A 26,699-nucleotide genomic window follows, 5' to 3' on the forward strand; every position below is an offset into this window, starting at 1 on the left:
TTATCTGAGGGATATTTGGTTGGGGGTGTCCTTAGTTCTATTTGCTCATTTTTAGTATTTATTGGGCACTGTGCTCACTGTGCAGATACAGTAGAAAACAATTTAGAGTTAGTACCTTCCCTTGAGGAGGTAGACATAAATCAGTGATGATACAAATGAATGTATAATTAGAACCTGAGGCAAGGGTTCTAAAGAGAGGAGCACAAGTTTATGAGCACATGTCACAAAGAAATCTGACCTCATCTTCCTGGAGGAAGTGACGTTTGACCTGGGAGCTGAGGGATGAATAGAAGTTAACCAAGTAAAAAGAGAAAAGAACATTCATGACAAAGAAAAAAGCGTGTGTCAAGGCCCTGAGGTGGTGATATTCAAGGATCAAACAAGGCCAGCATCGGGCAAACATAGGGTTGTGGGGAGCTCAGTGTGAAATGAGGTTGGTAGTACCCGCAGAGCCATCATGAGGAATTTGTCTTTATTCTGAGAGCAGTGCAATTTTATAAGCAAAAGGATGACCTAGCCTAATCTGTTTTGAAAATGACTTCCTGGTTGCAGCACAGGATTCACAATAAGGGGAGGAAATACTCTAAACTGACTGAGAAAGTTTCTTGTATTGGCCAATTCCCCTACATCCCTTCTCTTTATAGCACTGACTTCCTAGAAATCAGGAAGACAGTGGGACCCCAACCAGGGAGTGTTCTGCAATGAATCATGGTATAGGGTCTGATTCCTGAAAATGTGGGGGCTGAGAGTGGAGGGAGGAGGTAGGGATAGTTGCCAGTCTGCCTGGGTTTGAATCCCAGCTCTGCTCTTATGCAAGCTTTCTGGGTAGCTCAAACAGTAAACGATCTGCCTGCAATGCGGGAGACCTGGATTTGATCCCTGTGTTGGGAAGATCTCCTGGAGAAGGGCATGGCAACCCATTCCAGTACTCTTGTCTGGAGAATTCCATGGACAGAGGAGCCTGGCAGGCTACAGTCCCTGGGGTCGCAAAGAGTAGGACACAACTGAGCGATTAACACTTCCACTTTTCTGCTGCTGTGTGACTTTGAGCAAGTTACTAAACCTCCATGTGTCTCAGTTTCCTCATCTGGAAAATGGGGATGACAGTAATATCTACTTCCTGGGATTGTCTTGGGAGTTTAAGAGGTCAGTGTATATATTGTCTTTGCTTGGAACAGGCATGGGCTGTTGTGGCTCAGCTGGTAAAGAATCCCCCTGCAGTGTGGGAGACCTGGGTTCGATCCCTGGGTTGGGTAGATCCCCTGGAGAAGGGAAAGGCTACCCACTCCACTATTCTGATGTGGAGAATTCCGTGGACTGTATGGTCCATGGGGTCGCAAACAGTTGGACACAACTGAGCGACTTTCACTGGAACAGGCTTGAGAGATGCTTGATAAACACTAGTTACTGTTATTTTGATGATGCTGATGAAATCACAGAGCTCGACATTCTAGAGGGGGTACTCTTAATCCTTTCCGCTCTCTGCCCACTGCCTCACTTCTTTTTGGACTTTACTTAAACATCAGCTTCTCAGTGAGGCCTTCTCTAATCATCTTATTTAAAATATCACCCCCCTCCAGAATTCTGCTTCTTCCTTCTTTATTTTTCCCCCTAGCACTTAGCACCATATGACACACAATTTTACTTGTTTATTTCATTTGTTGTCTGTCTCCCTCCACTAGAATGTCAGCTCCACCGGTGCAGGAATATCTGACTATTTTATGACTATAAGCTCAATACACTGTACCCCACAGCATCTGGCAGCACAGTAAGTGCTCAGTAAGTAGTATTTGTTAGACAAATGGGCACTGACAGTGTCAGTCTAATGCTCTTTGCTCTTGTTCGAAACTGACCCACTTCCCAGGCTGCTCTGACTCGTCGTACGGTTCATTAAATGGCAAAAGCAGTGAAAGAGAAAGCAACGCCGTGCCCTAGAAGGGGTGAGGGACAGTCAGGGAAGGTGCTGAGGCTCCAGAGATTTTGGTGATGGGAAAGAAAGTGAAGGTCTTTTTATAAAACCAGCTCAGCAGCCTGATCTTTGTAACCTGATTAATGATATTAATCCTTTGTCAATACCAACATTACCTCAGCTCTGGCTGTGGCAATTGGTGGAACAGCAGACTTATTCAATATTTAAGAAGACCTGCATTGCAGGAGAAGGGTTTGGGCTGCGTGTGGAAGAATAAGCAGCAAATGCTCAGTGACAGTCTCTTAAGTGGTGGATTATTTTTAAAAGGAGAGAAACAAGAGAAGAAAAAGCCCTAAAGCCCTCAGCCTCCCCCTGGGCTTCCTTGGTTTCTGGTAACATTTGCTCTGACTCAGAGCAAAAAGAGTGCTGTCAGCAGAAGGGAAACTATGGACCAGGAAATTTGGTCTCCTGTGCTTCTTTTTTCTAGCATTATATGCAGAGGTGGTCCCCGGAGTGTGTGTGGTCTCTAGACCAGCAGCATAGCATCACCCTGGAACTTAGAAATGCAAATTTGGGGGCTCTATCCCAGACTTGGGCTTCCCTGGTGGCTCAGACGGTGAAGCATCTGCCTACAATGCGGGAGACCCGGGTTTGATCCCTGGGTCGGGAAGATCCTCTGGAGAAGGAAATGGCAACCCACTCCAGTACTCTTGCCTGGAAAATCCCATGGATGGAGGAGCCTGGTAGGCTACAGTCCATGGGGTCGCAAAGAGTCGGACACGACTGAGTGACTTCACTTCACTTCACTTCTTCATCCCAGACTTCCTGAATTAGAATCTGCAGGGCTGGGAAGTGGGCATCTGTCTACTTTCCTGAGCCCTCCAGCTGACTCTGATGTGCATTCAAGTTGAAGGTACACTGGCTGGAGGAGAGGGAGCCTGGAAAGAGTGTGGTTCAGGGCACATGGTTCTAAGCTGGTGGTTCTCAGCCCCAGCTGCACAGTAACATCATCAGGAGGACTTTCAAAAAGTATGATGTGGGTACCCACCATGAGCATCTTCTTTAGCTGGTTTGGTTGGGACCCTGGAATTAGCATTGTTGACTCCTCCCATCCCCCATCAACAATTCTAGGTTGCGGCCAGGGATGTGACACTTTGTTCTAAGGCAGTCCTTCTGTTTACCAGTGATGTGCCTTTGATGAGTCATCTTACCTCATGTGTCCTCATTTGGGGCATCTTTGAAGTGGGCCCTAAAACTCTAATCTTATGTGACTTGCAAGGAAATGAAGATTAAGAGGGATGCTATTGTGATATCTTCGTAGGTGTTAAAATGCTGTGCATGTAGGAGAGTTGATGAGGGTCTCCTGGGATGTGTCAATGCCTTTTTGATGGTTCTTGACCATTTCCTTCTGGTTGCCTAATTGACCCCTCTCATCCTCTTGGGGATCTAGGGCCACAGAATGCTCACCGCAACCCCCAAGAATTTAAAAGATCACCGAGGCTTCTCAGTTTGGAGATTACTGCACTTGGGAGAAGAAAGGTCAACACAAGGTGCAGAAGGCAGGAAAAACAAGAGGACCTGGGTATAAGTTCAAATCTTACAGGTTGTGGTTGGCAGTGAGGACTTTGTATGAGAGTTATTGTTATTTTGAAATGAGAACTGCCAGTTTTTGAGCATTTAATGTGGGCCAGCACTGTGCTAGGGGTGCTGCATGTCTGATTTCATCCAATTCTTCCATCAGTCCTGAGTAGAAGGCACAGTGATAAGCCCCATTTTCTGGACAAGGAAGGTGAGGAGCCAAGGAACTTGTTTAAGGTTCCAGGCTAGCAGGGGATAGAGCCAAGACCAGCCTCAGTGACATGTCTGGATTTAGGTACTTCAAATGCAGTGAGTCCCTAAACTAAAGACAGGTTGGCTTCCAGGGAAAGGTAATTCTTGACGAGAGAGTCTGAAGATGTCCCAAGAAGCACCAGGTGAAATGAGTGTGGAAGGAGTTGAGCATCACCTCCTCTTCATTTTGGAGAAGGAAACTGCAACCCACTCCAGTATTCTTGCCTGAAAAATCCCATGGACAGAGGAGCCTGGTGGGCTACAGTTCATAGGGTTATGAAGAGTCAGACACGACTAAGCTAAGCGACTTCACTTTTCTCTTTCCTCTTCCTTTCGCCTCTAAATCCAGACCTTTAACCCAGTGCCTCCTGCTGGCTTCAGTTCTATATCACAAGAGCTTGGTTTTTCCCTTAAGCCTTCTCTGTCACCAGGTCCCATTGCTGGGGACATTTTAGTTTCCTTTCTTGATTTTCCTTGCAACTTGGTCATGCAAAAACCAGATTAAAAACTCAGAATAATTGTAAAACTTCAACTCCTCTTTTAAAGAGAAATGACCTTCAAATTTTCCTTTCTTTCCTGAATAAGAAGCTGGGAATCAGGGACAAGGGGACTCAATCCACACTTGTTCTTGGCTTTGAAAAATGAAGACTATCCTCCTCCCTCAAATCAGCCCTCATAAGTGACCCATTTTGTTGTAGAAACTGAGCTGGCAGCCTGGCTGGAGAGGAACCACTTGCAACTACCCCTGGCTCACTGCAAACCTTCTGCCTCTGAGCATGCCCCGTGGATGTTAGAGATTAAAAACATACTTAAAAACCCATTTGCTCCCAGCAGTGGTTTGTTATCAGATTAGACTCCAGAAGGGCTGTGTACTAGATGACTCCTGCAAGCTTTCCATCCCCAGTTGAACCCCAAGTCAATATGTTCCCTCTTGGCTGGTTTCCATTCTTCTTCTTCACCTCATTCTGCCCCTAGAAAGGTGATGGTGTAGGAATGGGACTTGAAGTGCACCTTTGGTTTTGCATGGGAGAAATTGGCCAGGAAACAAACCACAATGACAGTCCTTTTAGGTCCTTGGCTCTTTGCCTCCCAAATTGCCTCTTTGCATCAATTATCTTATTATCGGCCCTCTGCCTCTACTGCAGTCTGAAAAATAAAATAGAAAACAGACCAAACTACTAAGCATTTGTCCCACTTAATAGTCCTGTCTGTAAGAGGAAAAGTAGAAAGGTGGGAGTGCTTGCTGATTAGTATTCTATATATATTTACATATGATACATATGTATATATGATATATGACATCTTTATATATGTATATGTTATTTATTTTATATATACATATATGTATATATGTGTGTGTCTGTGCTCCTTTGCTCAGTTGTGTCTGACTCTTTGCGACCCCATGGACTGACTGTAGCCCACCAGGTTCCTCTGCCTGGAAAATTCAGGCAAGAATACTGGAGTAGGTTGCCATGCTCTTCTCCAGGGGATCATCACCCCCACCCCCGCAACACACACACACAAGGATCGAACTTTCATCTTCTGGGTTTCCTGCATTGCAGCAGATTCTTTACTGCTAAGCCACCTAGGAAGCTGTGTGTGTGTGTGTGTGTGTGTGTGTGTGTGTAGAGAGAGAGGGAGGGAGCAGATTATCATTCTTTGCGGTAGTTATGTTCTGTAAAGTCATCATGTTATGTTTTGTAAAGTTCATCATCATGGTCACTGATGAACAAATGACTAAAACCATTGCTCCCAGAGGAAAATCAGGGTTAAGTTCCTGCAAGCTTCTGGTTACACTGCATCAACCAATCCATATATATCCTTGCTTTCTGTGCTTCTGTTTAAAGACAACTTATTTAATACACATCTTAGTCTGTTTGAGCTACATTGATGGAAAGCCTAACTCAGACTAATTCAAGTGATGCTAAAGGACATCTATTGGCCAGCATAATCAAAGAGTCCATGACACAGCTGAGGCGTGACTGGATTCCATAGCTTAACAGCTGTAGGAGTGAGATCTGACTGTCTCTTCATTCTGCTTCCCTTTGGGTTACCCTCACTCCCAGGCAGATTTTCTCTACCTGGTCAAACCTCACCAAGTTAAGTTTGTCTTATCCCATCTTCAGTCCAGTAAAGAAAAAAGAGAAACTCCTTCCTAAGATATTCCAACAAAAGTTGCAGGACTGAGTCTAATTGGCTTGTATTGGGGAACCAATACAACTTTGAATCAGAAGAGGAGAATATGTTGATTACCCAGACCAGGGTCATGTGACTGCCTCATGGCTGGTAGTTGAGGTCATTCCCATCAGAACCCCATGGGTAAGATAGGAAAAGGATGGTTCACTAAAATAAAATTGGAGTGCTGATACCAGGAGAAGGAAGGACAGTTGTCCACTTCCCATCCCCCCATGGAACATTCCATCTTGTGGAGGATGATTTCTGTGAACTATAGGAGGCTAAGCCCTGAGTTTCTGTATCCCAAGTACTTTAAAATTTCAGAGATGAAAGGGTTCAAGGGGCTATAGGAGGCATCATGGGACTGTAAGAGTTGAACTGGGCCTTGAGGTGTTAAATGGAGGAGCAGGAACATTTCAGAGAATGAAAAAGGCTTCTCAACACCTTACCATCCTGGTAGCTTCTGTTGCATGAACCTTGGGGAGAAAAGTGTGATTCACATCATAAAATGATGGTGGATCACAACTTTTAGAAAGTTCATCAATTACTAGTTTCACCCCATGTACATACACACACACACACACACACACACACACACACACACACACACAACACACACACTTTTGTATATTCACTAAAATGAGAGAAAAAGTGAAAGTGAAGTCGTTCAGTCGTGTCTGACTCTGCGACCCCATCCATGGACTGTAGCCTACGAGGTTCCTCCATCCATGGAATTTTCCAGGCAAGAGTACTGGAGTGGGTTGCCATTTCCTTCTCCAGTTCCCACCCAGGGATCGAACCTGGGTCTCCTGCATTGCAGGCAGTCGCTTTTTACTATCTGAGCCGCCAGGGAAGCTCCAAAATGAGAGAAGTAAAGTATTAAATGTGTGCCCTGTCTGTGGTCCTGAACCATAGCTCGGGCCAAAGCTCTCTTGATGTCTCCCCAACTTTTCTAAGAAGTCCTGCTTCTTATTGGTTCTGATTCAGTTTGGGGGAAAGCCAATTAATGTTATTAAACCTCAACTTTCCATCTGTAAAATGGACTCAATGATGTCTCTTTGCAAGCATTGTGTGAGCCAATGTATGTAAATCATATAGTGTGGTCACTGGCACCCAGTAAATGGTAAATACCATTAGAGCTGTTATTCTCAGCTATTATATCCTGGAGATGTGACAGGATATAATGGAGACTTTTCCTTATTTAATTCTAACCATGTACCAGACACTATTCTAAACACTTTACAAGTATTAACTCATTTAATCCTTCAACATCCCTACAAGGTAAATACTACTATCACTATTATTATGAAGTTTTTCATATGAGGAAACTAAGGCGCTGCGAGGTTTAGTAACTATCCTAACATCATACAGCTAGAAAGAGACAGAGTTGTAATTTGAACTGTGGCAACTCAGCACCTTTCAACCTCTGCACTCCTCTGCCTCCAGTGATGAAGGTCATAGCACCCACATGCCCAGGTCATTGTAAAGACCACGGACTTTGTAAATTGCAGAGTGCTCCATCCATTCTTGCTCTGGTGGCTGTTTTCATGGGGACATAGGGAGAGGAACAGGAACTTTGGGGTTCACTTGGGTTCTCCAGCCAACCCTGACTGAGATTCATTTTTCTGTTGCTTTCCCCCACTTGGTGTCAGGACAGCAGGAAAGAGGAGTGGATAGAGCCAAGTCTTCAAGATTTATTATTCATGGGAACCAAGAGAAGCTTTTTGTTCTTTCTGACCTGGTCTCAGATTTCTTAGAATCCACCTCCCAGGAAGGTAGCATGGCTGGACCATCTGAGGCAAAAACTGTCCTTCCTGGCCAGAGACCCTGTAACCTATGTTCCTTTGGAGGGTGAGAATTCTGCAAGAGCCCCTGGGTGACACCAAGTGAGGGTTTGCCCGGCCCAGCACTAGCCTCTGCTCTCTACTGCTGTTTTCCAGTCCAACCTCTCAACAACCCTATGAAGGAAGGGCTGTTACAGCCCCCATTTTACAGCCTCAAGATAACTGAGGCTCTGAAATGTAAAGTAATTTTTTCCAGGCTCACTCAGCTCAAGTTTAGCTGGGGGTTGAATTCAGGTCCATGTAATGCCAAAGCCTGAGCTCTTGGTGGAAGATTCTGTCATGGAATTTGTATCATGTGTGAAAACGACTGTGTTGTGGGTGGAGAAAGTGCTGGGGGTGTGGGAGGAGGGGTGGTTAGGAGTGTGTGTGGTAGAGGGTGTGTGGATGTGTAGTTTGAGTATGAATGGGCATAAGTGCACCAGAATGTTGTCAGTAGGGATGGACAAATCTAAGTATGTGGCGTGGGAAGGAAGGGGGCTGTAGCGTGAGTGTAGGTAGGTGCTGGTGAACCGAAGTAGAGGGTGTGGGTGACAGAGAATGTGAGTGTGTGTTTGTGTGTGTTGAGGTGAGGAGGCAAGCAAAGCTCTTCCTGAGCCCTGATTGCTTCTTCCAAGGATGGAATGACATGTGCATTTTTCCAGGGCAGGGCGCATCTGAGACCAGAGTACTGAATCTTTCTATCTTATAAATGGAAACTGGCCTTGCTTGCTTGATGAGAGAGTCAGACAAGTGAAATGTGAGGAGTTTTGCTCACACATAAGAGGAAAGTCTGTGAACTTGAACCATTCCTTTTCAAATGCAGAAAGAGGCCATTTCGGAAAAACTCATAGCCCTCTTTACAGCAGTCCCAACAAGTAGTTTCGCTGTGTGTGCTTGACCAACTCCAGTGAATGGGAACTCATTACTTCTCAAAGTAGCACATCCTCCTTTTGATACCTCTGATCATATCAGCTCTAACAAGAGCTGGATATTGTTTGTTTGTTTTGGTTTGTGGGATTTAGGGCCACACTGTGTGGCTTGTGGGATCTTAGTTCCCCAACCAGGGTTTGAACCCATGTCTCCTGCAGTAGAAGCGCTGAGTCCTAACCACTGGACTGCCGGAATTCCCAAGAGCTGTTCTTTACCTTATGCTAGACTTTCCCTCACTGTACCTTTCACTTGGTGGTGCCTCATCTAGCCGGGCAGCTGTGTTATATGAGTGGTTGTCCAGAGTGATGGTCAGGAGTTTGGTATCACGGGAAGATACACCTGGATTTATACCTGGTTGGCTCCCCCATCGCTGGAGAAGGGACAGGCTACCCACTCCGGTATGCTTGGCCTTCCCTTGTGGCTCAGCGGGTAAAGAATCGCCTGCAATGTGGGAGACCTGGGTTTGATCCCTGGGTTGGGAAGATCCCCTGGAGAAGGGAATGGCTACCCACTCCAGTATTCTGGCCTGGAGAATTCCATGGACTGTATAGTCCATGGGGGTCACAAAATGTCAGACAGGACTGAGCGACTTTCACTTAAAATAACAAATATTGTATTATTTGCAACAATAGTCAAGATAACAGAGTGGTCAGAAGGCTCATTTATACAAGACCCAGATCCAGGAATATCTTTGGATTTTCTACCTGCTACCATGTGACCTCAAATCAGGACCTCAGGAAAATCAGGACCTCAGTTTCCTTAGCTGTAAAATGGGAGTCCTATGTCTCCTATCTGTGATTTGTGAAAGTGCCCCTCAAATGAGAGGATGCTGTTTTTTTCAAAGGGATAAATGCCCCTCTCTGCTCTGAGTATTTCATCCCTGAGGCAGAGGAGGAATTAGGGTGACACTTGTGGTCTCTGTAACATGAGGAAAGTTAGCTTAGGGCTGCAAATAAGTCAGTTCCAACTGAGTTTTAATCAGAATGAATGGTATTGCAACTTGAGCCTGAGTGGCAGCCAGAGGCCATTAAGCTAAATTACTTGTTTTAATACGCAGACCTGTCTAATCACATTTTCCTGTTTGGGGCTGTGTGTGTCTGTGCAAGTGTGCGCAAGTGCAGAAATCAATCATGAGCTTTTCCTCTTCTCCTTACTCACCACAATGGAGTTGGAGCAGAGATAAACTCGATTAACAGCACAACAAAGGCGAGCTTCCACTTTATCAAGGAATCAGGTAATTGGCTGGGCTATGCAGGGAGCCCTGAAGAGTGTTCTGTTAATAGTGTCTACCTTTGCATTTTATTGTTCAGTATTTGGATGTGTAGACTCGGGGTTCAGAGGGATTCATAACCTAGGGGAAGAGGGAAATGATGGGGGCACCTCCCTCTGGCAGGAGACGTTTTTCCCCCCAGGAAGATCAACTCTGGCTGCTCTGCCCTGCTTTCAGTGTGTGTCATGTGTTTTCTGCTGTGGACTCATTTTGAATGCACGCACTGTTATGGCTTATTGGCTGTGTGTCCTTGGACAAATGACCTTACCTCTCTGGGCTTCAGTTTTCTGATCTGTAAAAGTGGGTAACAAAAGCTCCTGTTTTCTAGGATCTTTATGAAGATACAACTAGATATTGCACATGAAACACTTAGTGCAGTTACCGGCTCACAGTGAGTCCAGAAAGGATGGGTTAGGTTGTGCTGTGGTAATAGCAATCCTCAACGTTGCAAGGACCAAGACAACAGAACTCTATTTCTCACTCATGCTACCTGGATATGGTGGGTTAGCAGTGGGTGTCTGCTCTGCATTTGTCCTCACATAGGGACCCAGACTGAGGGGGGAGCTCCATCCTCATATGTCTACGATTGTCAAGACAGGAAAAGGGGAAAGCGGTGACGTGAGCCCTTGCTTTAGTTTCCACCTGGATTTTTTTTTTTTTTTTGGCCAAAACAGTTTGTGTTCCAGCCTTCCAGGAAGAGGGAAGAGCAATCCTATCGCATTGTGGGAAGTCAGAAATATTTAGTTATCAGCATTAATGACAACCATTATGATCTAGTCACTAAGTTGTATCTGACTCTTGCAACCCCATGGACTGTAGTCTGCTAGGCTCCTCTGTCCATGGGGGTTCTCCAGGCAAGAATACTGGAGTGGGTTGCCATTTCCTTCTCCATAGCACTCTCAAGTAACCCTTGTGTTAGTACAATTATATTGCTCTTACATAATAACAGAATGCATTTTGTTGTTGTTTTTATTTCCATCATTCATTATCATGCTTCACATACTTAATCTGGCTTCAAGAATCCTGAGACTTTTCCTACTCATGCCAAAGTTGGGTTCCCATTTCTTTAAGAAAACATAGCTGATATTTTTATTAATAATAACATAAATAAATGATAGTTCCCACTTACAAGAAGATGACTTGTGTCAGGCCTCATCTCATTTAATCTTCACAATTCTATTTTGAGATGGGTCCTGTTATTGTTCCCACTTTACAGATGAGGAAACAGGGTCAGGAAGGTGAATCCACTTGTCAGGCTCATAAATGGCAGAATGGACTTGGCCCCCCCACCTCATACCCTAAGTCACCTTGCTGAACTGTCTGCTAAGAATATGTGATCTTAGCCTCTGGATCTTTAACTGGAAGCAGGGGTTGTCTGCGTGGAGAGTGCTGGAGACGCTATGCACTGTCCTTGTTGACCCACAGAAACAGGGGTTCATCACTGGGACCTATTCACTCTTTTCTGTTTTCCCCTTTTCCCAGCCTTACAATCACCCCAGGCTCCATCCCCCTGAATGTCTCCATTCCTTAAATATTCCATGTCCATTGAAGCCTCTGAGCATTTGCTCACTCTATTCCCTCATCTTTTCCTCCAGTCTTCATGTCTTGCATACTCCAGCTCATCCTTCAGGGAGCAGTCCCAGTCTTACCCGTTTTGGGAAGGACCCACCCCACCCCCACCCCCAGACAGAGCCAATCCCATAACCTGTCTGCTTCCATGGCATTTTGTACATTAATGAATCTAAACATTTTCTAGACACACACAATGCAGTCCATTTGGAGGAGGGAGGAAATTAGTCTTTGTTTTTAATTAATGCCAGTTCTCTCATCCTAGCTTTTAATACTGGCACCTAATTTGTCTATTAAGTACTTAGTTTTGCTTTTAATTAGTGCTGTTTATTGTCACTGAATTTTAATTGTCAGTGCAGGGTCTCAGCAGGCCTTGGTGAGGATGCATAACAAATGTTTCTTGTCCTCTTGCATAACCTCAGCTTGGGTGGCAGTGCCTCTGAAGTAAAGAGGGGGTGCATTTCTGGGGGGGATGGATGAAGATGGGTGTTTTTTTCCCAGACTTCAGCCAATTCTGGTTTTCTTTGAGATCCCCATTTGCTCCAAGGTAGCTGGTTTATAAAGACACATAAAGAGAGGTTAGGAGGGTTCTAATGACAGAAATTCAATTCAAATTTGACTTCAGGAAAAAAAAAATAGGAGCATATTTGTTCATATGTTCAGCATATGGTAGCCAAAACAGACCATGAGGGATTCAGGTGTGGCTGGATCCAGCATTCCAACAGCATCATCAGGAACCAGTCACTCTCCATCTCTTAACTCCACTTTCATCCTTTGGCAGACCTTTCCTGTCTGGTGCCAAAAAATGACCAATAGCAGCTCCGGGCTTCTTTTCTACCAGTTTAGCAATCACAATGGAAAAAGAATGCTTCTTTCCACGTAGTTCCAACAAGTCTTAGGGCATACCTTTACTGGTCCAGACTGGGACATGTGCCTATCCCTGAGCCCATAGGGCATATAATACACTGATTGGTTAGAGATGGATCTTTGGTCCACCTTTAGGGACCAGGTTTGGGTAATCTCCATCTGAGCCACGCAGATTGATATGAGAGAGGGATGGTTTCCCAAAGGAAAATTGGGGGTGCTGTTACTTAAAAAAAAAAAAAGGGATAAGTGATGGACAGGAAAAAGCAGGAAATCTCTACCCCAGGCATCCACTGCAGTGTCTCACTCGGGCCTAAAAACACCTAGAAATTAGACATGTGTTCTTCTCCCCAGCCCCACCCTCAAATAACACTAACAATGACCTCTTTGCTTAATCCTTAAAAAGTATTTTATCTTACCAGGCCTCTGCACGTGTATTAACCCTTTGGCTCTTCCCAAAAACCCTGTGAAGTTGGCGTGACAAAGATGGGAATTCTTACGCCCTCATTTTAATCAGATGCAGAAACTGAGGCCCAGAATGACTAAATGAGATACCAGGAAATGAATAGGGGAGCTAAGGTCAGATCCCAGACTTTGGGTCCAAGGCCAGGAATTGTTCCACAACATGGGCTGCTCCATCAGCCAGATCTTACTGCATAACAAAGCAACCCACAAATGAGTGAATTAGGACAACAGCTATTTATTTATCTCAAGATTATTTAGAGTCAGCCACTGGGTTGAGTTCACCTGGTTGGTTCTTCTGGTCTAGGCCAGACTTGGGTGATCTTGGCTGGGCTTGTTCACTTCTGTGGTTAGCTGGTACATTAGCTGGGACTGGCTAATTTATGATGGAGCAGCTGCATAGGCTAGGACAATTATGGCCCCTTACCACGTGGTCTCTGCAAATTGCCAGAGTTGTAGAGCAGTGGGAGATGAGTTGTGTGCCTGCCTTAAAAACCCATAAAATGGGTTTTTTTAAAAAAACCCATAAAATCCTGTGGGATTTTTTGAGGGCTTATGGTAGGAACCATCTGTTATTGCGATATGGTGATGGGAGAACCCTGGGGAGATGACAGTGAATTTGCTCTGTTTCAAGGCTGGCAGCACAGAGATGCCTTCATCTGGAGCATCTCTCAGACTTGTTTCTGTCCTCATCTTGGACACCAACCAGCTCAGCATGGAAGGAGTCAAAGTATTGTCATTCCAGATTTGGCCAGGTTCAGGGGAGGCTGGGGATGACCCAACTGGTTCTGGAAGCAGAGAGAAGCCAGCAGCAGCCTGCATCCCCTGGAGGAAGCTCGGGTAAAGGATGCTGGGGCTCTGAGAGAGTGGAATGGCAAGGCTTGCAGGCAGGTGTAGGCATGCTCAGCTCTGTCAAGTACAGTAGGCAGGGCAAGAGACCACCATCTTTCTCTCACTGGACCAAGTGTCCTGCCATGGCAAAGGTATGTAGGAACCATGCTGCTGCTTCTGCTGCTAAGTCGCTTCAGTCGTGTCCGACTCTATGCGACCCCACAGACGGCAGCCCACCAGGCTCCTCCGTCCCTGGGATTCTCCAGGCAAGTACACTGGAGTGGATTGCCATTTCCTTCTCCAATGCATGAAAGTGAAAAGTGAAAGTGAAGTTGCTCAGTCGTGTCTGACTCTTTGCGACCCATGGACTGCAGCCTACCAGGCTCCTCCGTCCATGGGATTTTCCAGGCAAGAGTACTGGAGTGGGGTGCCATTGCCTTCTCTGGTAGGAACCATGAGTGCCTGTCAAATAATCAAAGCTGGATGCATTGAGACAGAATAGGATATATTCAGTTCACTTCTCAAAGTCCTTGTGTGGCTCCTACATCACTCAGAGTAGAAGCTTAAGTGGTCCTGATGATCTGAGGTCCACCCCCCCTCCACACGGCCTCCACTGCTGCTTCAGCTCCCATTCATCTCCCCCTTGCTCACTCCACTCCGGCCGCTCTGCCCTCCTTGTCATTTCTCCAGCTAACCAGGTACACACCCACCCCGGGGCCTTGGTACTTGCTTTTCCCCTCCACTTAGAATGCTCCCCCACAAGATAGCCACATGGCTCAGTCCATTACCCACTTCAGGTCTTTGCTCAAATATAATTTCTCAGTGAGCCTCCACCCTTTTTTTTTAACCACATCGCACAGCTTGTGGAATCTTAGTTCCCCAACTAGGGATCGAACCCAGGCCCCTGGTAGTGATAGCACTAACCTCTGGACAACCAGGGAATTCCCTAGACCACTTATTTAAAATCAAACTTCCCTCTCATTCACCAACCCTCCTTTGTTTTTCTTTAAAGTGCTTGGTCACCAGCTGACATGCTTTCATTTGACTTACTGTTTCCCCACTAGAAGGGAAGCTCCACGAGGACAAAGATTTTCCTTTTTTATTTGCTTTAATGCCGTATCCCTAGTGCCTACACCAGTGTCTGCCACATAGTAATAGATGTTCTATAAATTTCTTTTATTCTTCCCGTTTCTCAAGAGAAGCTGGCAATCTGTATTTTTAATTAAATCCTGTGCCTTTAAAATACTGGCTTACTCTTACTTTTAAAAACTATTGCATGGGCCAAACAAAACATACTTTCAGCCTGGATGCTGTCAGTGTAGTCCCCCCAGCCCCACTTCACTCCTGTTTGGAGCCTTTGGTGTAAGTTGCATATCCCATCCCATCAGGCAGTCTGAGTGATTCCGCCCCCCTCCCTCCGCCCCGAATTCCTAATTGAGTAGAGATAGGATGGACTCAGGGGAAGAGGAACAGGGCAGGAAAAGAGACACAGAGATAGAACCGATTTGGCACCATCCAAGCTGGTGGCTGCAGGTTCTACTGTGAAGCATCTGGTTTAATTCCAGCTCTGTGGGGCTGGGAGACTGACTGTGGCATTGAACTCCACGCAGACAGCTGCAGCCCATGCTGGGTCCCTGCAGTGCCCTGAAGTGCCACGTGCAGGGCCGCCACCAGCCCAGCCCAGCCCCGCCGCGTCACGCTTAGACACCTGCTGTGACTCTGAAGCTTAATGGACAGTCAGGGTTGTTTGGTTTTTGTTTTTTTTTTTTTCAGTTCAACTAAACCCAGCAGAAGACCTTGGAGATTCTGGGGAATGGAGGCACAGTTCCTTAACAAACAGTGCTGATGGGAGCCAGGGGAGAAGTAGGTAGAACAAAATGCAGAGGGAGAAAGGCAGGGTTCTGGAATCTTTTCTGGGCTTGGCACTGGGTCTTTGAGTCATTTTAAAATGCAGGTGATTTAAAGATTAGTACCAAGCTGTGGAGGTGAGCAGATCTGGAACAAGGCCTGGCTCTGTCACTTACATGCAGATTTACTGAGTACCTTCCGCACTCACTGAGCTCTAGGACTTGTGTGGAGATTCATTGAACACCTACTGTATACCACACTCCTGCAAAGTGAAAACGTAAGGCCCCTTGTTCAAATACCATAAAACATTTTGAGATGATGACAGCAAAGCATTAAGCCAAGTGTGGGCTCTTCTAAGGACGGGGTCATTCTGAGTTCAGGGTCCTTCTAGACATGGGTCCCTGTGTGACTGTACTGGCCAAAGCTTCATGAAGTTGATTCCACATGCACTGGAGTCACTGCTGAACAAATACAGACCCAGACCCATAATATCTCTCATGGATATTATGGGATAGGTGGGGAAACAAACAGTGAATAAGTAAAGAAAAAATAATAATTACATGTCTTGATAAATATTATAGAGGAAACAAACAGTGAGAAGTAAGGAGTGAGAGGAGGTGACTTAGAGGGTGTCGTCTGTGAAGGCTTCTTGGAGGAGGTGACATTTGAGCAGAGACCAGAAGAGCATGAGCAGAAACCCGCTATGCAAGAGTAAGAGGAAGAAGCTATCAAGGCAGAGACTCAGCAAAGGCAAACACTTGGCAGCTGGAAAAGCCAGCTTGACTGGAGCATGGTCCAAGATCTAGGAACAGTAGCAGGTAGAAGGTCATGACAGTTCTTTGAGGTCATGGAGAGAGTCTTAAATCTTATATGCATTGGACAGCCAATAAATTGAAGTAATTTATTATTTAAAAATTATCTTTTGAAAAAGACATTTATTTTTGAATAGCTAAAGTATCTTCATGGTTGCAAATACAAAGGGGTATCATGTGACAGTTTTTCCCATCTCAGGCCCAACCTCCCAGGCTCCCTCCATAGAGGCCAATGGTATTGTCCGTTTCTTGTGTGTTCTTTTCAGAGATGCTTTATGCATATACAACCTAAACATGCACATTATCCTACTTTCCCTGTTTACACAATAGTGTTCTCGAACAGTGTTCTATGTCTTGGCCTGGCCACTAGACAAGTAATCTTGGTGATCAATCCATATCCATCTTAAATTCTCATTATTCTTTGCAGCTGTGAAGCCCTCCACCATACAGATGCACCAGCATCCTGCTAGCCAGTGCTTGTTATTAGGCATTTAGATTGCTTCCTTGAAGGGCTTCAAGAAGGTCCTTGGGAAGTCCACTTAAACTCTCTGTGACTCAGTTACTCATCTGTGAAATGGGATATGGACATTTACCTCCTAAATCTATTTTGAGGATTGTTGTTCAGTCGCTATGTTGTGTCCAATTCTTTGCGACCCCATGAACTGCAGCACAGCAGGCTTCCCTTTCCTTCACTATTTCCTGGAGTTTGCCCAAACTCATGTCCATTGAGTCAGTGATACCATCCATCCATCTCATCCTCTTCTGCCTCCTTTTCCTCCTACCTTCAGTCTTTCCCAGCATCAGGGTCTTTTCCAATGAGTTGGCTCTTTGCATCAGGTGGCCAAAGTTTGGAGCTTCAGCTTCAGCATCAGTCCTTCCGGTGAATATTTAGGGTTGATTTCCTTTAAGATTGACTGGTTTGATCTCCTTGCTGTCCAAGGGACTCTCAAGAGTCTTCTCCAGCCCCACAATTAGAAAGCATCAATTTTTTGGCGCTCAGCCCTCTTTGTGGTCCATCTCTCACATCCATACATGACTACTGGAAAAACCATAGCTTTGACTATGTGGACTTTTTGAGGATTAAATGAGATAAAATCTGAAAGGCAGTTAGCAGGTACCAAACCCTTGATACTTGAACTAGTGATTGTTGCTGTTGTTTCTTTCATTCCTTGGCGCTCACAGCAGGGCTATGGTGTGGCCCCTTTGCTGTGGTGCCCAGCAGAGAGCTAAGCCTCTGGCTTCCAGGGAAGGTAATTATTTTATGCTTTCTGAACTTGCTGCTGCCTCACTAGATTTAAGCCAGGGCTTTGGCTCTAACAGAGCATGTGATCTCCAGGCTGGGTGGGCAGGTGTCTGTTCTGAGCATCAGAATTTGGAGGTCAGAGTTCCTGAGCAGAGACTGTGTATCACCCGTCCCATCCCCTCATCCCCGCCTCCTGGGATCCTCCAAGGGCACTGTTGCATCTTGCTTCAGGATGCAATGCATTCAAACGAACGCTTAGCTGTTCCGGTCAAGGGCAGCCGAGGAAGCTCATTACTGAGGACTGACGCTCTCGGTACCCAGCAGGGACCAGAGGACCCCAGGGGGCCCGGGCAGCCTCATTCAGCTCTTGGCACAGGCAGTAATGAGAAGTTAAGGTTTTTTTCAGCATATTTCCTTCGCAACAGGAGTCATTGCTCCTTTTTCTGTTTTCAGAGTGGAAACAATGAAACGGTCATATTATTCTAGGAAGATTATGTTAACCACCTGGGAGCAGATGAAATGGCTTTGCTGTAAGGGGTCTTTCCTCTCCTGTGTCCAACCATCAGAGCCCTCCACCCCCACCCCACCCACGTGAATATTTAATAATTGCACTGGTTGCAGAATAGGAAAGACAGTTCTCTCCCTGTTCCCCTCCCAACTGTTCATCTATTCATCTTCCTAGGGAAAAGGACTGTAATGTAACAAGAACTTCAGCGAAATCAGGACCCACTGGACCCCATGACCTACCTTCCAAAACTTTTAAAACAATAAATTAAATGTGATCGCCATAGTCTCTTTCCCCTTCCTCTTTGGCTATACCTGGGGGAGCAGGGAGGAGTGGAGGTCCAGAAAGAACACAAGTTTGCCTAAGTTCAGCTGGACTTGCTTAGCATTGATGAAGACTCATTCACGCATTCAATAATTATTTACTAAATGCCTTCCCCATGCCAGGAGCTATGCTGGGTATTAGAGATTAAACAGAGAACAAAACAGGAAGAGTTCTGCAAGAGGCTTACATTTTAGTGGGAGATTCCAACTGTTTTCACAAACTGTGGTTTATGTCTGTGACCATCTCCCTGGTCACTGTGTAGAGCATAGACTGAGGTGGGCCAAGAGCAGAAGCAGGGAGACAGTTGAAGAGGCTCCTGTAGTAAGGCAGGCTGGGGCAGCAGAGATTTGGATCAGCACATAAGCAAATAGGGCAGAGAATATTGGGAAGATTCTGGCTCTATGACAATCAAGCCATGACTTTCTGATGGCTTGGGTGTAGAGTATTAAAAGAAAGCAAGCCAGGGATGACTGTAGCATTTGAGACCTCAAAACTCTGAGAGACGGGTTTTGCTTTTTTTTTTTTTTTACCTACCCAAGGCCAAGTTGACTAGTACATGAGCCAGATGCCATCCTCTAGTAGAAATATCCCGGATTGGAGTTGAGAGCTCTTCCTCTTGGGCTTCCCAGGTAGCTCTAGTGTTAAAGAGCCCACCTGCAGGAGGCAAAAGAGATGCAGATTTGATCCCTGGGTGGGGAAGATCCCCTGGAGGAGAGCATGGCAACCCTCCAGTATTCTTGGCAATAGTCCGGTATCCTTGCCTGGAGAATCCCCACGGATAGAGGAATCTGGCGGGCTACAGTCCATGGCGGGCAGGGGCAGAGAGTTGGGCACAACTAAAGCGACTTAGCATGCACATATGCACCCTTCCTCTTGCATCAAAAATGAATGGGAGGAACACAGATTAAAGGGAAAGAGTTCTTCATTCTGATCATTTCTGCCAGAAGAGGGCTGTGACAGTGTCCCTCTTGGTCCTGAAGGCCCCGTCTAGAGAGCGGGGAAGGTGGGTGAGGCTCTGTTTCCTCCCATGCCCCTCAGACATAGATAAGGGCCCTGAGAAGTAAGGAGTGACTGAATGACCGTTTGCTTGATGACCTTTCTGGACTGATGTTTTCCAGGAGTTCTGGGCTTCGGCCATGACTGACACCGTGTTCAGCAGCAGCTCAAGCCGTTGGATGTATCCCAGTGACCGACCCCTGCAATCAAAGTAAGTCACTGGGTCCTGGAAGTCTTCTGCTCAGGGGCAATGAGGTCCTGATCTACACTTGAAGGAGGAGAGGAGTAGTAGGGGAAAAAAGAGAACTTCCATCCCTGGGGTGGGGGAAAAAAGAAGCTAGTGGGAGTTCTGTCATGGAAACTCCTCCACTGATTTTACTACTTTGAAAGGTTGGAGTAACAAGATGAAACTCTGAGCTCCATGCCCTAAATGAAAGGTGGTCTGGTGAAATGGAAAGAGCACTAACCTGTTGATGAGAATCAGACTTGATTCTGGTCCTAAATCTGAACTAATTTACTGGGTGAGTCTATTTCCCTTCTTTGGGCCTCAGTTTATTATCAATTAAATAAGGAAGTTGGACTCAATCAGAGGTTGCAAACTGACAGGCCACCAGCTGACTCTGACTTGCAGAAATGTATTCTTTAGTTTTGGCCTGATCATTTAAAAATTGAGAAATTCACATAAAAATAACTTCACATTCTGTATTAAATAATTACTATACCTGAATTGGTGGTGTATTGGCTCTGTACTGTGCTGGCTCCTTAGAGCTGTTGTTAAATTTGCAGGAATTTTGCAAGTTGATTGTTAAATATGACTGTTATTAAAAATTAAGTTGTATAGTTTTATAATTATATTAGGCAAGGGTGGTGAATACTCAACATTAATAATTTCTTACTTATTTTACTACATTTTGCTATTCTCTGTGTTACTTGTTGTCTGTGATACTTGTATAGTGAAATACTGTATATTAGTATGCTACTGCATGTTTCCTCCCAGCTTTGCATTTAGTGATATCATATAGGTACCCGAAATCAGCCTCGCTGGGGTTTTTCTCTAGAAGTGCAACTGTTAAACATTCACCAGCGTACCACCGCCTAAAGACCTTGACAATCTACGTCTATTGTTTATCATCACTGAAGATTTTCACTCAAAGGCCTTATTTTTTGAATGCTTGGTAATTTTTAAAATTTATTTATTTTTAATTGAAGGATAATTGCTTTACAATACTGGTTTGATTTCTGCCATACATCAATATGGATTTGCCATAGGTATACATATGTCCCCTCCATCTTGACCTTCCCTCCCACCTCCAACCCTTTCCCACCTCTCTAGATTGTTACAGAGCCCAAGTTTGAGTTCCCTGAGACATTCAGCAAATTCCCATTGGCTATCTCTTTTACATATGGTAGTGTATATGCCTCCATGCTACTCTGTCCATTCTTCTTACCCTCCCTACCACCCTTGTCCATTAGTCTCTTCTCTACGTCTGTGTCTCCATTGCTGCCCTGCAAATAGGTTCATCAGTACCATCTTCCTAGATTCCATATATATATGTTAATATATGATATTTGTTTTTCTCTTTCTGACTTACTTCACTCTGTATAATAGGCTCTAGGTTCATCCACCTCATTAGAACTGACTCAAATATGTTCTTTTTTATGGCCAAGTAGTATTCCATTGTGTGTATGTACCACAGCTTCTTTATCCTGAATGCTTGATAATGTTTTATTGTGAGCTCAACCCGTGAGAATCCTGGGGATCTACCATGAGAATATTTTCTTCAGAGAGATTTGCATTTGCTTCTGCCAGGAAGTGTGTGCTACTCACCAAGGATGTGATCTGAGCTTCCTTGGGGGTCCCAGATTCAGCATCTTCATCTAGTTAGGAGCTCAGAGTCAGTCTCTGGGACACAATGTTAGTGTTTACATTGGTTTCCTGCTCAGAGCTCCCAGTTCTGGATTCAGTTTGCTAGGTTTTCTTTTTCTATTAAAAAAAAAATTTGTCTTATAAAGGTATAACTAATGTACCTCCAACAGTACACATCTAAAGTACAATTTGATCATTTTTACACTTATATGCATACTCATTCCCCTTTGCCCCTCCCTGTCACCACCCATCCCTAAGTAATTATGTAAATGGAATCATCTCTTTGAGGGAAGGTGTCTTTTTTCACTTGGCATAATTAAATCATGATCCATTAATATTGTTATTCATATCAATAGTTTATCCCTTTTATTGCTAAAAAAAGTAAAATTTCATTGTGTGGATGTACTACAGTTTGTTTATTCATTCTTCTGTTGATGGACATTTGGGTTGTTTCTAGTTTTTTTGGCTAGTACAAGTAAAATTTATATAGACATATATTTGTATTTCTCTTAAGGAAATACCTAGGAGGAAAATGTCTCAGTGGCTTAGTAGGTAAATGTTTAACTTCTAAAAAAGCTTTCAAACTGTTTTCCAGATTGTTTGTACCACTTTAAATTTCCACCAGAAGTGTATGAGAATTCCGTCTTCTTCTTTCTCACCAGCACTTGCTACAATTTGTCTTTTCCATTTTAACATTCTATGTGTGCATAGTGGTATTTGTTTTGTGATTTTAATTTGCACTCCCCTTAATGAGTAATGATATTGAACATCTTTTTATGTAAGTTTGACATTCATATAACCTCTGTGTTAAAGTGTCTGTTTAAACACTTTGTCCATTTAAAAATCAGGTCTTTTATCTTCTTGTTATTAAGTTTTACATGTTTTTTTATTTTTTATTTTTTTTTTTTTATTTTTTTTTTTTATTTTTTTTTTACATGTTTTTTTAAATGTGCTGTAGATAAAAGTTGTTTGTTGGAGACACATTTTGCACATGTTTTTCTCAGTCTATGACTTGCATTTTCTTTTTCATAACCGTCTTTTGAAGAGGAAACATTTTTTATTTTGATGAAGTCTATTTTGTCTGTTTGTTTCAAAGGTAGAGGGGTTTTGGAGAATTCATTTACTTTCTAGCAATCCTAGAACTGTGTTAATAAGATTTGCCCTTAATTATCAAGGTCCTAATTATATATTGATGAGGGTCTTTCAGAATATTTAGTCCACTCATATTCTCTGAAGCAAAATCCCTGTCTGTTTACTATTTCCACCTAAAACCTCCTCTAGTTCCACGAGTTTAACAGTTTTGAAGACATTATTGAACTCTGTTGGTTTCCATTTTGAAAGGAAATTTCTAGTTTCCAAGCCCTTCCTATGAACGTTCTCTTGATACCAAACTCATTTGGCAAAGAATGTCTTATCAGCCAAAAACTGTCTCTCTATAAGATAAACAGTTGCCTGAAGGTGGATGGGGTAAAATATTTATTTTATAAGAAATGTTGGTTAATTAAAACCCCATCCATCACAGTTTACTTTAGTCAATATGAAGCCAAACAATTTGCCTTACAATTAAATTAGAATTATTCAAGCAGTCTGGATGCTATTTCCTTAAAGTGCTCCCGGGCTCCCGTGAAACATCTTGGCTTTCCTAATGCATCTGGCTGGCTTGATTGCTACTGCATTTTCTTCAGATATTAAAATTATTTTCCAATAAATGTTAATGGGTGAATTATAGTCATCACACATGCTATCTAGTCTGCGGCAGTGATGATGTGCTAATGCAGATGATTCTCTAATGTCTTTCTCCAGTAAATTAAGAAATCTAGTCTTAATTAACTGCTGGCTAGCCAGATACACTTACTGCCTTTGTGATTTTCAAATGCCTTCCTCTCTCAGTCTCCTTGAGTCCAAGGATGGTGTTTGGAAGACGATTATGATTGTGTTTAAAAGGAGAGAATTTATTTCTTTCTTGCACAGGTGGACCAGGGATTCAGTTCTCTATGTTGGGGATACATGGGGAGAAATGCTGTCTCTGATAGTTGATTATTCCCTGTGGCTTTCAAGTCTGCAAGCCTGAGAGTGGCAGAGACCAGAGGTGGAAACCGAGGCACAAAGGGAAGATGTGACTTGTCTGTGGTAGCATGACTAGTAGTAAATGGAGAGGCTGGTCTTCTTTTTAGAATGGAAGAACTTGCTTCCCCAGAAAGGGGCACTGTGAGTTCCGCTTGTTCAGGGCTCTTTGCCCTTTCTTAACGTGCTCCTGAGAACTTCCCTGGTAGATCAGTGGTAAAGAATCCGCCTGCCAATGCAGGAGATGCAGGTTCGATCCCTGAGTTGGGAAGATCCCCTGGAGAAGGAAATGGCAACCCAGTCCAGTATTCTTGTTGGGAAATCCCATGGACAGAGAAGCCTGGGGGGCTACAGTCCCTGGGGTCACAAAGAGTTGGACACAACTTAGCTACTAAACAATAACAATGTGCTCCTTAACTCTCAGTGTTTGAAACAACAGAAAACAAGAATGGTGGTGGCCTTGTTATCATTAAATGATTCCTCTTTAGTGCCAAAAAAAATATTATTCAAATACATAAATGATCAGATGGGTTAATTAATAAACTGAACTGATGGGTCATGTTCCTCAAAGCTGTGGAACCCTACAGCAACCATGTTTTAGATGTGCTAAAATAAGATAATAATGACTGATAAAAAGTGAAAGTAGGTCATTGTAATTTAAACTGAACTGTGTGGTGGTGGCATCCAGTGCTGATATTGTTACGAGATGTTTTTTCTCCCTAACTTTATTCATTTTTTTTCTTTCTCTCCCTTCTTTGCCTACCTTCAGTGATAAAGAACAGTGAGTATTTTGTGGTACTTTTATTTTTCTACAGACTAAATTTTATCTCTTTTCTGATGAAAGTGGCTTGCCCCTAAAAAGAGATGGTTCAAAAAGGAACTAGCATGTTTTACATAGCTAATAAAAAAAAAATCCAAGTTGTTAAAAAAAAAAAAAAAAGCACACCCTTCTTGAGAAAAAAATATGAAATTTCAAGAAAAAAATTCTTGATAAAAGGATGGAAAGCATTCCTTAGGGGAGCCCTCAATTTAATTTTTGTTAGCAGCTTGTAGGATTCAGCAAGTTTATTAACCACCTTCTGTTTCTTTTGCATTTTGCCTGGGAACACTGTTCTTAGATAAAGAAAATAATAACTCAAATGACTGTTGTCATTAATCAAAGATGATGAAGAACAGAACAGAGCTTGTGGGAAGTTATATGCTAAATACATGGTCTCTGTCACCTCATGGGAGGTCAGCCTGATTTCCCAATGAAATGCCTTTGACTCAGAGGTCCCATCTTTGCTCATAACTTTTGTTTTAAATTAGATTCATTTCCTAAATATGCATGACAGATTGGATGCTGGGTCCAATAAATGAACAGTTAGGCTGCAAAGCAGATGGAGTTTTGGTTGTGTGTACACATTGGGAGACTATGGAAGGTCATTTTTACTCTCCCCACGGTAGGGAAGTTATCACAGATCCACAAGCAGAGCACTGAGCCTGGCCTCAGAACACCCAGGTCTAAGTTCTGCTCTGGGGCTCAGTGTCACTTCCTTGAACCCCGGCCTTCTCCTTTATAACATGGTTATGTTAATCCAGGTGGCTCAGTGGTAAAGAATCCACCTGCCAATGCAATCCCTGGGCTGGGAAGACCCTCTGGAGGAAGAAATGGCTACCACTCCAGTATTCTTGCCTGGAAAATCCCATGGGCAGAGGAGCCTGGAGGGCTACAGACCATGGGGTTGCAAAGAGTCAGACATGACTTAGCAACGGAGCATGCACAAATCTCCTAGCTATGTTAACCCTGCCCTTCCACCTTCACAGGGAGGCGGTGCGGTCAAATGAGATGCATGGGAAAGCTTCAGTTCAGTTCAGTCGCTCAGTCATGTCCGACTCTTTGCAACCCCATGAACCGCAGCACGCCAGGCCTCCCTGTCCATCACCAGCTCCTGGAGTCCACCCAAACCCATGTCCAAACCCACAGTTCAGAAGCATCAATTCTTTGGTGCTCAGCTTTCTTTATAGTCCAACTCTCACATCCATACATGACCACTGGAAAAACCATAGCCTTGACTGGATGGACCTTTGTTGACAAAGTAATGTCTCTGCTTTTTAATATGCTGTCTAGGTTGGCCATAACTTCTGTAAAGCACCAAACAAAGTCAGAGGAAGGTGTGGATTACAGCCTTACCTTACCCTTGTGTGTGTGTGTATATATGTACACTATATACATACAAATATATATATATACCTTGTATGTATACATTGTGTGTGTGCATATATATATATTATATATATATATATGGTGTGTGTTCTACATTTTCTGTTGTTGGTTGATACTGGTCAGTATCTTTTTATGAATATTGTGAGTATATCATTCAGACATGCTAGTAGAGATGCCGAGATGTCTGATTATAAATACAAACATTGCAAGAGAGAAGTCCATGACTTTAGAGGGTCCTAAGAACTTCAGGCTTCCTGAATGCTGGAAGTTGAAAGGTAGGATATATGTTCATGCTCCTTCCCTCCCTGCTTCATGCTTTCCACCCTCTCCTCCTCCCTCTCCCTCCCTTCCCTTTTCCCCTTCATTAACAAATACCCAGTGCTTAGTATGTATCATGCACTGTGCTAAGCATCAGGAATACAAGGTTAGTCAAAGTCTGAGTGGATGTCTAGAAGGGTTTCAGTTCAGTTCAGTCCAGTCATCAGTAGTGTCCAACTCTCTGTGACCCCCATGGACTGCAGCATGCCAGGCTTCCCTGTCCATCACCAACTCCCAGAGCTTGCTCAAACTCATGTCCATCGAGTTGGTGATGCCATCCAACCATCTCATCCTCTGTCGTCCCCTTCTTCTCCTGCCTTCAATCTTTCCCAGCATCAGGGTCTTTTCCAGTGAGTCAGTTCTTCGCATCACGTGGCCAAAGTACTGGAGCTTCAGCTTCAGCATCAGTCCTTCCAGTGAATATTCAGGACTGATTTCCTTTAAGACTGACTGGTTTGATCTCCTTGAAGTCCAAGGGACTCTCAAGAGTCTTCTCCAACACCACAGTTCAAAAGCATCAGTTCTTCAGCGCTCAGCTTCCTTTATGGTCCAACTCTCACATCCATACATGACTACTGGAAAAACCATAGCTTTGACTATATGGACCTTTGTCGGCAATGTCTCTGATTTTTAACATGCTGTTTAGGTTTATCATAGCTTTTCTTCCAAGGAGCAAGTATCTTTCAATTTCATGGCTATAGTCATCACTTGCAGTGATTTTGGAGCCCAAGAAAATAAGGTCTGTCATCATTTCCATTGTTTCCCCATCTATTTGCCATGAAATGATGGGACCAGAGGCCATAATCTTAGTTTTTGAATGTTGAGTTTTAAGTCAGCTTTTTCACTCTCCTCT

General features: G+C 44.0%; 1 protein-coding gene across 5 annotated transcripts in view; it reads left to right on the forward strand.

Annotated features, from left to right (window-relative positions):
* RPH3A (rabphilin 3A) overlaps positions 1–26,699 on the forward strand; it is a 265,132-nt gene that overhangs the window by 184,958 nt on the left and 53,475 nt on the right. For 4 of the 5 annotated variants that reach the window (XM_043439517.1, XM_043439522.1, XM_043439527.1 and 1 more), the window contains exons 3-4: positions 19,514–19,602; positions 24,092–24,103. In XM_043439517.1, the coding sequence (XP_043295452.1) occupies positions 19,532–19,602; positions 24,092–24,103 (83 nt within the window). In that variant the 5' untranslated portion in view covers positions 19,514–19,531. The remainder of the gene's footprint in view (positions 1–19,513; positions 19,603–24,091; positions 24,104–26,699) is intronic. The other variant, XM_043439535.1, reaches the window with a different exon arrangement.

The sequence above is a fragment of the Cervus canadensis genome, chromosome 1 (genome assembly GCF_019320065.1).
Source record: "Cervus canadensis isolate Bull #8, Minnesota chromosome 1, ASM1932006v1, whole genome shotgun sequence".
Taxonomy (NCBI): Eukaryota; Metazoa; Chordata; class Mammalia; order Artiodactyla; family Cervidae; genus Cervus; species Cervus canadensis.